A 15,869-nucleotide genomic window follows, 5' to 3' on the forward strand; every position below is an offset into this window, starting at 1 on the left:
CATCTGATTAACAGTTATGTGCTTTAGCCCACTACGCCACCATATAGTATTGCTCTGGCAACAAACCACGAGTTATGCATGGGCAAGCATCACTAAAAATCTAATTCAGCAAAAAAAAAATTATTTGTGTCAACCATAACCTAAGATAAAAGCCATCAAGTATCAGGATTATGTGAAATATAGTATGGGTAGACAAGACAATAATACAACTTAGAAGGTTGTGATAATTTTGAACAAGAAGCTATTTAAATATCCACCTTTAATGATTGTAACTGCAGAGATTTGAAGGTCATTATTCTAGCCAAGAGCCCATAGAGTAACTCAGCCAAGAAATGAATAGCAAAAGCTGTTATGGAATCAGTCACTTGCTGATCCATCAGTTCCACACACCCAGGTAGCAAGAAACAGCTTTCTGGTGAAATTGGCCAGTGTGAAGTCCCTGTAACTAGGCAACAAGACCTGATCGCTCCTTTGTTTGGGGTGAAAGGTTGGAAGTGTTCACACTAATCTCAGAGTTCACAATTAAGTAACAGAAGAGTGTCTTTCACCATTTTCCAGTGCCCCTCCCTTTCTCCACTCCTCTCTCTTTTCAGGGAACAAATAAAACCAAATCCCCCATTTCTAATGAAAAAGTATTTGCACTGTAAATTAAAGGGTGCACTTTATTATGCTTTGTACAGATCACTTTTGGGATGTCTGCAAACAGCTCAAATCTAAATTACAGGCTTTGGGTTGGGGGGTTACTCAAAAAGCTGATGGAACGAAAGAGGACTGGCCCATTGTGAAGTAGCTCTGCTGCGTCTCCAGTGAATCCTTTTCTATTCAGGCCACTCGTGGGACAGGGTTAATCCATTACAGGGATACTTCAATGTGGGAAACTCATTCACAAAGTGTCACAGTGTGTGTATGTTTTTTATTTTTTTATAGCTGTAGTTTGTCCGGTAATTTAGGCATTTTTTTTTGGCTTCCTTTTCATATCGTTCGCCTCTCCCTCACCATTTAATTACCTATGGTTATTAGTGTTGAGATACAATGCATTCAGATCTGAGGGGGATAATGCTTGTTCAACACAGGATGAGTCTTATTGTAGCGGGCAGGGGTGTCCCATCTCTAGCGAGTTTGGCGGACAAGATCGGGAGTTTCCTGCTGGCTTCTTTTACAGCATATGAATCACTGGGCCAACAGGAGTCCATAATCTCCGCACAAAACTTTTATATTCTATTGGACATGTGCTGACGTCTCTCCAACACAATGTGCATCAAAGCTTCTCTCTCCCCTAATGCTGTACAAGACTGATTTAGACATCACAATTCGCTGTCAAATCTGCACTGAGAAACAATGCGCACTGCGGCCGTCACACAGAGATGTTACAAAATCTTGCTTCCATGACTGTGTCTACTAAGCTGGCAACGACTGTGGTGGGTCCCATTGGGGCTTTCTTGCTGAAGGGCCAACGACCTATATTTCCAAGCAGAGCACTCACACTGACTCTGCACAAAACGCAGGAGTCAGTTGATAAAAGTGGAGCTCATTGTGGGAATTTGTACTTCGCCTAATGGCTAAAAATGTTTGCCAACAGATGATTACTTCTGGGTGTTGGATGCACGTCTGCACAAGGTATCTATTAGCCAACTGAGCATCTCACCCATTGGAAAACTCATTTAGATCTTATCTAGGGAAAAAATTAGTTTGGGAAAAAAAAAAAAAAAAAAAAAAAAAAAAGAGAGGCTAGGCTAAGTGTGCACTTGATTTAATTTGGTCACTGATACAGATGCAAAGCACTTGTGCCCTTCGTATTTTGGGAAGAAAGGAAAAAAATGCAAATAAAAAGCCTTCTGTTCATGAGACCAGCAGTAAAGACACACACCCACACACACACACACAAACACACACACTGCTTCAAAGGATTTAGGCGTCAAACAGGGTCTAAGCCTTTGCCTCCGCTGGACTGGCGCAATCCCACATAATATTCAGATAATCATTTTCAGTCTTTTCATTTAATCTTGTAGCCCTCTGAATGGAGCTTGAAAAGCTAAATTGACATGGAGGTCAAATGCTATTGGCTTTAAAAGTCTGGTCCACACCAACTGTTATTCAACCAGCAAACTCAAAATAGAAAGGAAGCATTGCACTAAAATAAGGGGCCATTCACACCAAACTTATTTTTGCGCTCGTCTGGCCTGTTTTTCAATTGTGCGTCTCACTGTTGTTCTTCTGCATCTAAAGCAGGAACGTTGAGTTTTTTTTAGATGCTGTGTCAAATAAAAAATATTATTCAACATTTTTAAAAATGAGTTTCAAATTTCGGGGCACTGCATCTAGCTTTTTAAAGCATGGAAACATTCGATGTGAACGAACCCTAGTTCTTAAACGTAGTATTACGAATTAGGCTATTTAATTAGGCTGGGTTCACCTGGCCACATCGAACATGTTTCTTAACCTAAGATGTGTTTTCATTCAAAAATGGCTAGACAAAGCACAAGGGAAGAGTGTGTGTGTGTGTGTGTGTGTGTGTGTGGGGGGGTTACTTACTAGAACCCATCAAACCTGTGACAAATACAAACATGACTCATAGTTCATTCAGTAATTCAATATTGAATGAAAACAATAACTAAATAACAGCAACATCACAAAGTCTGCAACTTGGCTAAAGAAACTGCTTTCTAAAAATGCAACTTAACTTTCTAATCTCAAACATCTTGTTGCAGTGGGGACAAATAGTTTTTTTTATTATATCCTCAACTAGCTCTGAGGACACTGTTTAGAGGCTGGCTTTGAACCACAGACCTCAGCCCTTGTTGATGACACTTCTGTATACAGTTTTGGATTTGCTTTAGGTTGTTAGTCAGCAGAGGTTGAAAAGACAGATTTTTACTTAAGTATCAAAAGTAAATTTCCTTTTTTATGTCAATGCATAAAAATAATGTCCCGAAAGGTTTTCCACCTTTCAACCCCTCCTTCAGCTTGTCACACTCACAAATGTGGTCTGTGCCACCAGTAAACATAGGTCGTTTCAAACCCCTCTATTAACTCAATCACACCCCGTTTTATTATTTTTGCAAAATACTTACAATACCTTATGCCTCTGAAGCAACCTACTGAATACACTGACTAGCTTGTAGTGTATTTAACACGCCTACCCACCCCCAAAAAAGCAGCATGATAGTGTTCTCACACAGCTCTGGCGGTGTGCACACATCTATGTGTATACATTCATCCACATTTGAATCAAGCGGAGAGTGAAATTGCTGTAAATACAGACATGACCACGCACTTTGGCTGTAAGTACAGGACTAGAAAAGATTGTTTATGAAGCCGTTTCATACCTATACATGATAACAGCTCTCTCTGGCTCAGCGGCAGCACCAACGCAGATTTGAATGTTCCAGTACGATTTTTGTCAAAGGTTTAATAGACAGGCGAATTGTTATCATTTAGGAATGAGATCGTGTGGGTGTTTGAATCGAGATCACGATCTTTTTATGATTTAATGGTGCAGCTCTACAAATAACTATAGTAATTATGCAAGGTAACAACATAAACAACAAAAATAATAAATATAAAAGTTACAAGATATTAACTTATTTAACTCTTAACTTATTTAACTCTTAAGCTCATTTACATTTGATTTCATGCTTTTGCTAACTAACGTAATTGTCAAACCTTACATATGCATTAGTGGTGTATCCACAAGGCTATGGCAACTTGGCAGGCAAATCCATAAAACATTATTTGACCGACCATAATTCATACTGAAACTTTTGCTCTAAATCACAGATAATTTCAAGCTTTCACAAGATATTAAAAGTTTACATACATCATAATGCTTCTGCAGGTTGGATGGCGAGTTTTAGAAGGCTTTGATATGTTTTTTTTTTTTTAGGCAAATGAAGCAAACATTTAAAATGAAACTAATCTTTAAAATTTTCAGAAAACTGGAACATATTTTTTTAAGTATGGCCATGGGTGCGTGCAATGTGCCGAGGAACCGCCGTCTTCCATTTTGCCAACTGATCTGTGTTCAAAAAATGCTGGGAAATCATTGAACTTCACAACACGTGACCCTACAAGAGTGATTATTGATAGCTGTTACCTGCAAAAAAACAATAACGTTTTAGAGAAGAAAAAAAAAATCATCCACTGATTTTCAAAGCTATTACATAGTAACAACTTTCTACTTAAGGACCTTTATAGAAATGTAGTGGAGTGAAAAGAATGATATTTGTCTTTCAAATGTAGTGAAATTAAAGTCACAAGTTTCCAGAAAAAACTTAAACTCAAGTACAGATTCTCTTAATGTGTACTTAGTACTCAAGTAAATGTATTTTGTTACTGTCCACCTCTGTTAGTCAGTTAGCACAGCTCAGGTGAGAGGGAAGAATGAACTATCCATCTGAATCGGAGGAGAGAGCCTGGCCGACATCTGTGAATGACAATCCATCATCGGATTCATCATCAGAATCCAACTCTGTATTTTCAGCATGTTTATACATTCTGAAGGCATTTTGAAAATTGTATCCATTGTCTGTAGCTGTCTCTGTGACTTTACCTGACATTCTAATTACTGAATGCACCTGCTCTATTACGCTTGCAATCACATAATGTATGCCTTCCCTTAATTATTTTAAAGGCTATGGCAACTTTTTTATGGCTAAATATTACAGGGTTAATCCAATCGGCTGTCATCCCAAGGAAGCTTTCTTTTATGATTAGTCCAAATGTCTGCTGTTGTGAAGACATTCTTAAAAGTATTTTTAAGTTCAGTAGACAGGGGTAGCATTTCCTCCACAACAAATGTGGCTACAACTCTCTTCTCTAGGGCCAAACTGTCACGGGCAATCAGAGAGGCAAAGCGCGCACACGCCCAGAGAATCCACAGTCACTTCCAGGACAGCGGTGACACGCGGCGCATGTGGCAGGGCATCCAGGCCATCACCAACTACAGGGCAACATCAGTTGCCTGTGACAAAGATGCCTCCCTTCCAGATGCGCTGAACGACTTCTACGCTCGGTTTGAAGTGCAGAACGACGTGATGGCGAGGAAGTCCACCCCTCCTCCCAACGACCAGGTGCTCTGTCTTACCACGGCAGATGTGAGGAAAACTCTACGTAGAGTCAACCCACGGAAGGCTGCTGGACCAGACAACATTCCTGGCAGAGTGCTCAGAGGATGTGTAGACCAGCTAGCAGATGTTCTTACCGACATCTTCAACATCTCTCTGAGCAGCGCCGTTGTTCCAACGTGCTTCAAGGCCACCACCATCATCCCCATGCCAAAGAAGTCAACGACTACCGTCCCGTCGCACTTACACCCATCATCATGAAGTGCTTCGAGAGGCTCGTCATGAAGCAGATTAAGACCCAGCTGCCTCCCTCACTAGACCCACTGCAGTTTGCGTATCGTTCAAACCGTTCAACGGACGATGCCATCACCACAACCCTCTGTGGAGATCGTCAAGAGCACCAAATTTCTTGGTGTTCACCTGGCGGAGAACCTCACCTGGTCCCTCAACACCAGCTCTATCACCAAGAAAGCCCAGCAGCGTCTCTACTTTCTTCGAAGGCTGAGGAAAGCACATCTCCCAACCCCCATCCTCACTACATTCTATAGAGGGACTATTGAGAGCATCCTGAGCAGCTGCATCACTGCCTGGTTTGGGACTTGCACCGTTTCGGACCGCAAAGCCCTGCAGAGGATAGTGAGGACAGCTGAGAAGATCATTGGGGTCTCTCTTCCCTCCATCAAAGACATTTACAAAAAACACTGTATCCGCAAAGCAACCAGCATTGTGGACGACCCCACACACCCCTCACACAAACTCTTTACCCTCCTCCCGTCTGGCAAGAGGTACCGAAGCATTCGGGCCCTCACGGCCAGACTGTGTAACAGCTTCTTCCCCAAAGCCATCAGACTTCTCAATACTCAGAGACTGGTTTGACACACACACGTGTCCTGAGTTGCACTTTAATAACTGTCACTTTATAACTGTCTGCTACCTCAATAACTGCTATGTGCATAGAACATTATCTCATAGTATGTTATGTTTACATTTTTAGAAACTGTCATCTTTTTGCACTACTGTGTACTGGTCGGCGCTGCACTGTCTATTGTCCTGTTCATTGTCAGTAATTTGTTGTACTGTCCCGTACTTTTTGCACATGTTTGCACGTGCACTTTATATAGGTAGTTTATATAGGTATTTTATTTCGTTGTGTAGTCTCATGTGGTCCTATGTTGGTCCTTTGTTGTTTTTATGTAGCACCATGGTCCTGGAGGAACGTTGTCTCGTTTTGCTGTGTACTGTACTAACTGTATATGGTTGAAACGACAATAAAAACCACTTGACTTGACTTGACTTCATCTGCTCTGAGTTAGCTTCCCTTCTGATCCTGAATAGAAATCAAGTCTGGATTGTTTAGGTGAGGTTGGACTGCCCGCTTCTTGGGTTTTGTTGAGAATGCTCACCATTTAGGTGCTTTGACAAATTGCTGGTCAAGTTAAGAGGCCATTTCGTAGTAAGAGTTTTAGTTTAAATAAAAACAAATTTAAAATCCATATTTCCATTTGAAGAAACAACCATACTCCTTTGAGTCGATCATAACACACCGTTTACTCATCTGCCGTCGCCTCGATGCATGTCCTCTACAGTGGTTTGTTAGAGAACATGCTTATTAGCTGACACAACAACACAAATAGAAGTATTTATACTGGAAATTATTTTCTTTTCAAATGTATTCTACTAAACATTATAGTCTTGGCAATAAATGTGTAATCCAAGTAATGCAATTTTACTCATGTCAGTTACTGTAATCATGTTAGAAATGTTTTAGATGTAACGCGTTACTCCCAACACTAAACGTAACACATCCCTATTCCGTGGAAGTGGATCATCAGTTTTTACGACACAGGAAAGGCAGCCATTACGAGAATATAAATTGCAAGTTGTACGGCCAACCTGCCATGAGGATAATGAAGTTCTACAGTAACCAAGCCGGGTGCAGGCGGTCAGCGACGCTCAGACAGATGGGCCCTCCGCTTGAGAGTGGGACAGCTTGCTCAGTAATGGATGTAGAATGAGATATGGGGATAGAGTCTGGCACAGCTAATAGTCATTTAATCAGCTGCAGCTGACCAGCACATGGACACCATTTCTGATGCCATTCTGGCTCAGAGCGTTCCAACCCCATCAGCCTTTAACTACTATCACTTCCACTATACAGACTAAGGCAGTGGCTCTCAACTGGTGGGTCGTGACCAAACAAAAGGCCACAAGTCTACTCTGATAGGGTCACAGACAGCAGGGATGCTAATTGCAAAAAAATAGAAATACAATGCAAATAAACATAATCGTGCATGGCTATTATAGGAATGTAAATAGGATTAGCATCTTTTAAAAGAGAGAGAAAAAAATGCATTCCATGACTTTTGTTTTTGACATCAAAGACCAAAAATTCCTTTGTTACTTGGTAAAAGCTAAAAAAATAATAATATGCAGATCGCAACTTGAACAGGTGCATGACATCACCTCATACTCAAAAACCATGAATAACTATGCAAAGTAGTCAGATAATATTATTCAGACTACAATAAATAGGAGGATACGGTTAGTGTCAACCTCAATATAATTTGTGCAGTAAATTATTGACTGCCGAGACCATGAAACCATAGAAATGAAAGAACTCATGGTAATATGCAGTTCACGGTAATTTTAAAGAGATAGTTCACCTAAAAATTTAAAATCTGCATCCCATAAAACCACCATCTAAAGGTTCCTCTTCCCGTACAAAAATAGCACTCACAAAATTGAGTATTTGAATCAAAGCAGTCAGCATCACCATTCTGAAGGTCACTTCTCAACTACTATGGCAAACAAATTAGCCTTTGTCTAAATCAAACCGGATGCCCAAACCAGTCCTCAATCTTATGAATTGGCTTGTGCAAATTTAATGCACAGTGACAGGTTAATTACGTCACAATTAACGAAATGCCTAACAGCCGCTCTACAAGTAGTGGTGTGATTGAGTTAATAGAGGGGTTTGACACGAGCTGTGTTTACTGGTTGCACAGACCTCATTTGTGAGAGTGACAAGCTGAAGGAGGGGTTGAAAGGTGGAAAGCCTTTCGGGACATTATTTGAGGATATTTTCAGATGTGGGAGAGAGAGAGTGTGTGGGGTGAGGGAACCCAAGAAAAGAGCACTTTTCTCTTTCTCGCTGCGCCAAATCACAGCCGTGATGCTCTATTCCTTTCTCTCGCTCTGTCAAAACTATTTCTGGCTTGAGAGAGAAAGTGTTTACTCTGTGGCCTGGTTCACTGGAGTCACGCCGTGTTCCCACCAAGCAAATCCACTGTTCTCTCTCCAAAATGGTTTGCATATTTTCCCTGTAACACAAGACTTAAAAAGGATGAGAGGAAATCGAGAGGGAAGGGGGGAGTCTTTGCCATTATATCTGGATTTATATGCAGTCAGCTGCTCCACCAGTTTAAAGAAGGCTGTGTGAAAACAACACCACCAATCTCTTTTATAACACTATGAACGCAAAGCTAATAATCGCTCTGATGTTTTGACGCAGAATGCTGGAGCTGGCGAATGGTTGAACCATGAAGTCCTGGAAGTCTAACTGATTCAACGATCGAGGGAACCCAGGGAACTTCATGGTCAGATTTCTTTGCCTCATTGTCATAATAGTTTTGTCAAAACACAATTACAATTTTCAAAGCTTACACTTTGCTCAACTTTCACAGAAACTCTAGAACTTTCCTCTCGTATCATATCTTTTGTCCAGACGGTCACAGTGAATAATGGCTCTACTGTGTGCGGTAAAATGCATTTCTCGGCTAGACATCATATCAGTGCTTGCGATTTAAATGAGACATGGCTTTTCACACTCCATAAAAGTCAATAGCTCTTATTTAAAATGCACCAAAATACACAAAGGTCCCTTTAGCAAAATTCATGAGTGAATTTTTCATCGCAGTCCCTTGAGATAAGTGATCGTGGAGTTGAAGTCTTTTCAAATTGGGCTGCCCTTTAAAGTAGGTCAGAGCTAAGATTCCAAACAGCACTTGGACTGTGCGTCAACAACAGCACATGATGTTGTTTTTCTCCCTGAGTGCTGGCACAAAACACTACCAACCATTTCTGTGCCTTAACCAACCCCTCCAACTGCCCAAATGCTCCTGACGTCAAAGGCTGCAAACACTTCGCCAAGGAATGCCATCAACAAAGATCAGAGTCATTTGACGATCCACACTGTAAAGTTTAGGTACATTACGAGCCATTTTGATACTTTCTGTTAACTAAAAGCTTATTATTTAGTCAATATTCATTTTTGCAATGATGGTTGCATACAGTAGATGATTAAATGGTAAATCAATAGGCAATGTAAATAATTAGGGGAAACAAATCTGATTTATCAATCTGAAATACTACAAGCTGCATACAAGGGCCCCTTTTTATTCCATTGAACATAATCACAGCAGCTGATTTCTCTGACATCAACAGAGATGAGAAAGGCCTACAAAGGGCCCATTGAAGTGGCAGTGTTACTCTGGAATGAAGCAGGAACCGTGCCGACAATCAAAAAGTCAAATAAGAGATCATGTTCAAATGAAAATCAAAATAATGTCATCACTTTATAACCCTCAGGCTGTTCCAAACCCATATAACTAAAACATTCTGCCTAAAATCTTCTATTTTTGTTTCATAGAAGAAAAAATGTCATACGTGTTGGATCGACAGAAGAGTGCATACATGGTAACAGAATTGTGATTTTTGGGTGAATTCAAGACCAAAAAGTTCTTACTTGAAACGTATCTCTGCTGTATTTGGGAGAGAGCAAGGAAATAGAAATTTGACATCCACATATAATGCATAAAATAATAAAATTCAATATTCTATCAAGTAACGCCTCAATTTCAATTTGTTGTTGTTTTGTCATTGCTGTGTTATTAAATAAATGCAGCATCTGACTTTTCCATGAATGGCTGTCGTTTTGTTATGAAGGCTTTTGCAAAAACTAATTCATGCATGCAGGTCCACTACAACTACAGTTCAGCAGATAGCATTACAGGAAATGACTGTTGCTCCATGAACTTCAGTAGCCTTTCGCCAGATAAGCTGCCAACTTGAAAACAGAGACCTGGATGTTTACAACAACAAGAAAACTTTGGCCATCGTAAAAACCACTACCACGGCAACAGTCATTAACTATTTATAAAGAAGGTGCAACTGCGTGTTACACATCCACCAGGGCTGGCATGGGGGTCCAGTTTTAGGCCTGCTAAGTAACACTGTTAGCATTGCATGAGCGTATGTGGATGGCAGAGCAAAGTCTGACTTGGCTTCATCTTATTCTATTTAAGATTTTAGCTTTAATTTTTAAATGCACAATAGGCTAAATTGTAAATCTGAAACCTGCCTTCATTAACCCTTAAATGCATATCGGACCTCATTCCACCTCCTGTACCCCATCCATTTCTTCCCACACCTCTTTAGTATTCCTCAATCTTTCTCATATAAATAGTTTAGGACAAAAATATCAATAATAAAATAAACAACTAAACCCAATTTGCAATAACAAAATAAAAATTTAATTAAATTGAATAAAGGTTAAAGTACCAGAAGTGTACAGGGTCATGGCAGACCCTAGGTGTATGTAGTAAATATTTATTTCCACTTCCATAAATTTACTTTTTATGATTATTTCATATCTATATAAGCTTATTATCACAGGTTATTTATGTATTTGTTTATTAAAAGATAAATGAGTACTACATTCATACAAATAATCATGATATCATGTTGATTTTCTGTTTAACAATGGTGAATTATGTGTTATGTGTAGCTTAATATATGTTTGACAACCAGTTGCGTCTCATGAAATTTCAGTTTAAAAGTAATGGATCCAGTTTTAGATTTGTCCTGATTTGTTGGATTCTCTTTGATATATGAAAAATAAAACATCAAAATATATCAAAGTATATATTTATTATTTTTTAATTGTCTTAAAAATAACAAATTTCGAAATTTGTACACTCTTTGGGAATTTAGTAGATCTATTTGTCATAAATATACGTGCCGGATCTCTTAAGACAGGGCCCAGACTAAAAAAATTACTTAGGAGCCACTGGCTTCTAAACTGAAACATTTAGGAGCCCAATGGCTGTTTTTAGTTGCCAAATCGCGGAATTGCTCAATTTAAATTGCTGCTCAGAAACAAGTTAGAAAGCTGAAGAAAGGGAAGACAGCTGATAACCCATTAATTGTAGCTTTAATACACAGTATTTATAGTTGAGAAAATAAGTTTGCATTCCCTTCTGTCTCATAAATGTTCACACCCCTTTCATAATTTATGTAAATATAAGAGATAATTTTGTTTTATTTAGTACAGCTCTTCCGAATCTATATTACAGATATTTACATAGAGTATGCATATAGTAGTGTGTTGTCTTCTTGAGCATCAATGAATGTTGTACCTTGTGTAATTGCGCTGGGTTTGTTGTTGTGTGCGGTGACCTCATCAGAAACAGAACGGGTGAAAAGAAGCCCGAGACATAGGTTGTGCGCATTTTAAAATATACTCAATAACTCACAAGATGATATCTGATGAAACCGCATATGAACGCACACAACCCGACTGTCGCCAATGGCGACTAGATTTAAAATTATTGTTGCAATCAATTAATTTTGGTAGCATTTGCGACCATTATAGTCACAGTCTAGAGCCCTGTTAAGACTCAAATATTTGAGCGTTTGGTGGAATTCCCATGTATTTAAGTGTTAAAAATGTAAATGCTAAAAGATAGCGATATCGGAGAAAACAGTCCTGAGAAGGTTTATGAAGTTAAACATATTTAAATGATACCAGGCAGTGCATTAACTTAAGCATCCCTAAAATACTAAAACTAAATACACTCACCTAAAGGATTATTAGGAACACCATACTAATACTGTGTTTGACCCCCTTTCGCCTTCAGAACTGCCTTAATTCTACGTGGTATTGATTCAACAAGGTGCTGAAAGCATTCTTTAGAAATGTTGGCCCATATTGATAGGATAGCATCTTGCAGTTGATGGAGATTTGTGGGATGCACATCCAGGGCACGAAGCTCCCGTTCCACCACATCCCAAAGATGATCTATTGGTTTGAGATCTGGTGACTGTGGGGGCCTTTTTATTACAGTGATCTCATTGTCATGTTCAAGAAACCAATTTGAAATGATTCGAGCTTTGTGACATGGTGCATTATCCTGCTGGAAGTAGCCATCAGAGGACGGGTACATGGTGGCCATAAAGGGATGGACATGGTCAGAAACAATGCTCAGGTAGGCCGTGGCATTTAAACGACGCCCAATTGGCACTAAGGGGCCTAAAGTGTACCAAGAAAACATCCCCCACACCATTACACCACCACCACCAGCCTGCGCAGTGGTAACAAGGCATGATGGATCCATGTTCTCATTCTGTTTATGCCAAATTCTGACTCTACCATCTGAATGTCTCAACAGAAATCGAGACTCATCAGACCAGGCAACATTTTTCCAGTCTTCAACTGTCCAATTTTGGTGAGCTCTTGCAAATTGTAGCCTCTTTTTCCTATTTGTAGTGGAGATGAGTGGTACCGGTGGGGTCTTCTGCTGTTGTAGCCCATCCGCCTCAAGGTTGTGCGTGTTGTGGCTTCACAAATGCTTTGCTGCATACCTCGGTTGTAACGAGTGGTTATTTCAGGCAAAGTTGCTCTTCTATCAGCTTGAATCAGTCGGCCCATTCTCCTCTGACCTCTAGCATCAACAAGGCATTTTAGCCTACAGGACTGCCGCATACTGGATGTTTTTCCCTTTTCACACCATTCTTTGTAAACCCTAGAAATGGTTGTGCGTGAAAATCCCAGTAACTGAGCAGATTGTGAAATACTCAGACCAGCCCGTCTGGCACCAACAACCATGCCACGCTCAAAATGGCTTAAATCACCTTTCTTTCCCATTCTGACATTCAGTTTGGAGTTCAGGAGATTGTCTTGACCAGGACCACACCCCTAAATGCATTGAAGCAACTGCCATGTGATAATTGCATTAATGAGAAATTGAACAGGTGTTCCTAATAATCCTTTAGGTGAGTGTATACTGAAATGCAAAAAAAAAAAAAACCAAACAATCTAAACTAACAGTCAGAACATGAAAATGAAATCCAATAAAAGGGCAAATTGGATAATAACCCTCCCTCGCACGTTACATATGTTGACGTCTGTCATGGCTAGTGTTCAGGAACAAAAACAATTCACAAAAGCTCAGAACTTAAGACCCACTTCAAATCTATCTGGGCAGAGAAAATTAAGCATATGGGTGAGCATATTGAGGGACTGTGGAAAAAAAAACAGCTTATCAAACTAGTCATGCGTTATAGCACATTTAATATATAAGCCTGGTAGCCACAAGGGAGGCTGGCCTCAATGCTGTTCAGGTCCCTGGCAGGAAGACAAGTCTCACTGCCCATTTTTTTTACTCCAAACTCCAATTCTATTTTTAGTCAGGCTTTTCCACCGGTATGCCTTTCTCTGAATGTTAGCCCTGTTTAACCCCTCTTTACAACAGGCTCATATTGGTCAAGGCTCTCTGGAGGCCCAGTCAGCAGGGCAATGACAAACTCTTTACTCATGTCTATCAAATAACACAAAGTGCAGCCAAAGAGTTCTGGGACAGGGAACTTATTTATAAGCCCTACACCTAGTGTCAAAGATACCTTGCTATCTATGGCCTACATACTACTGTAGGCATGAAGCACATGAAAGGTTTAATTTAACAAAAACTGCACTACTCACAGTACATTTCAAGTAAGCCATTCTCAAGCATCTAGTGCTTACAATTTGCAACTGAAGGTGGTTCAAAGCCACTTTCGGTGTAATTAATTCTTCCAGTGACCAAACACAAAATGAGAGTACAGTCACAAATGTAATGCAGCATGAAGAACAGAGCTTTCTATGCTCAAAGTGATCTATGTGAGACAGACTATTATGCTGTGGAGTGCTAGACAATTTTGAGTGTGTATGCACACGTTTTTGCTGGAACATCCTCCCAAGGGCAGATAGCAATGCCTGTCTGGTAAGTGAGGAGTCATAGCATGGCACATGCATCAGCACAGCTCAAACTCTCCCTCCTCCTTTCTCTTTTTCTGTCCAGCCGAGGTCATCAAACCAGGGTAAAATGCACACGAGCACATTCCCCTCTCGGGTTGCCACTAAGAACGTAAGCCAAGGTGGAAACCAGAGAGGTCTTCCTTCCATGCCAAAACATTGTTTTGAATGCACCTAATAAACAAACAAGCTTAACTAAGTTTGACCACGGCTGTCCTAGTACTCACAAACAATAATTTCCCTCTGTGAGATGACAAGAGGTATGCATGTAATTTTTGGGTGGGGGCAATTGAATCCAGTGTTGGATTAGTTAAATAAAAAAGTAATGTTTTGTTTTACCTGTTCTGTTTTACCACTCAACAAATTCAAAATAATGTCTATTTTCAATGTCACTGTCATGTCCATTGTTGCATACTCTTCAGCTGTCACAGAAATGTAAACAGACATACAGATGAACATATGGATTCACTTTTTAATTGTATTGCATAATATTTGGTTACTAGGGATGTACCCGAAGTCAAATACCTTACTTGGAAAAGCATGAATAATTACTTCAAAACGAATAACGGATTCATCCGAATAAAAGAAAAAAATATTTGTATGACTGATTATCAAAGAAGCACAAGGATAAAGTGACATTTATATAATAAATAAACATATCCAAAACTACAACAAATGTATGGCTCTGTAAAGCCAATATTTCTAAAGTGTAAACCTTATGAATGAAAATGCACAAGGTGTGATTTCATATTGGAAGGGCGCGGTCTAGACTCAAGTGCGTCTAGTGCTTGTCAATGATTCCCATGTATTCATTTATAGCCTAAACCTGAGCACGATGTTAAATTCCTGACCTGAAGGGATGATTTCACATCAGAGCTCATCTATCCATCTCTTAAAGTTGACCACACTAATATCAGCGATTAAGGATTAATTACAAGAATTTAACTACCTTTTTTGCCTAAAAGTAATTATATTACAGTGACTAATTACTTTGAAATCCAAATACACTCCACATTGCTTACATCACACATAAAATGTCTTTATGTCTTTGCATTAGATAACAAAGCATCAAAGCAAGTCTAATTAATTTTAGAAAGATAGCATAAGCACACCTTCCAAGCTGGGTTTCAACTTCAAAACAATAGATATATTCAACAAAATTACCAGAAAACTGGTTTTGGTTTGTATTTTGTAATTGCCAAACATTAGTGTAACATGTCCAGCTCTGGTTACTCTTATTAAATTTGAGGGAGAAAGGACTTCATACATACTAACGTACTAAAATCATGTTGGTTACAAAAATGGCTCTCAGAAAAGTTCTTGCATCATTTGTCTGCAGATGCCACTTCACTTGATATTTTATATCTAATGCAATGACATTTAGACATTAATTGTTCTGTCAAGCCCTCAAAGAAGGATCCTCGGCCTGGTATTATGCAGTAGCAGACCACACATTAACGAGGGTAGCTTAAGCGCATTTGATGCGTAAATTGTGGATGAGTGTTTTTGCATCTGGCACACCTGTGTGGATCTGACGGTGGGCCTCTAGAGCGTCTTCCTTCTGAAACTGAGCTCCACACTGGTCACAGACGATGGCTTTCTCACCAGCTGCGAGAAGAAAAAACAACAGTTATTCTTCAATCAACATCATTCTGGGTGTGCACATGCTGTTTTGCATTACGTGTTGGAAGTGGAGGATACATGAGTGAAGGTTGTATATTGTTAGAAACAAAGTG

General features: G+C 39.6%; 1 protein-coding gene across 2 annotated transcripts in view; it reads right to left on the reverse strand.

Annotated features, from left to right (window-relative positions):
- Positions 1–15,869, reverse strand: part of zbtb16a (zinc finger and BTB domain containing 16a) — a 165,414-nt gene that overhangs the window by 35,414 nt on the left and 114,131 nt on the right. For both annotated transcript variants that reach the window (XM_052104043.1, XM_052104042.1), the window contains exon 4: positions 15,655–15,741. In XM_052104043.1, the coding sequence (XP_051960003.1) occupies positions 15,655–15,741 (87 nt within the window). The remainder of the gene's footprint in view (positions 1–15,654; positions 15,742–15,869) is intronic.

Source organism: Xyrauchen texanus, chromosome 34, assembly GCF_025860055.1.
Source record: "Xyrauchen texanus isolate HMW12.3.18 chromosome 34, RBS_HiC_50CHRs, whole genome shotgun sequence".
NCBI lineage: Eukaryota > Metazoa > Chordata > Actinopteri > Cypriniformes > Catostomidae > Xyrauchen > Xyrauchen texanus.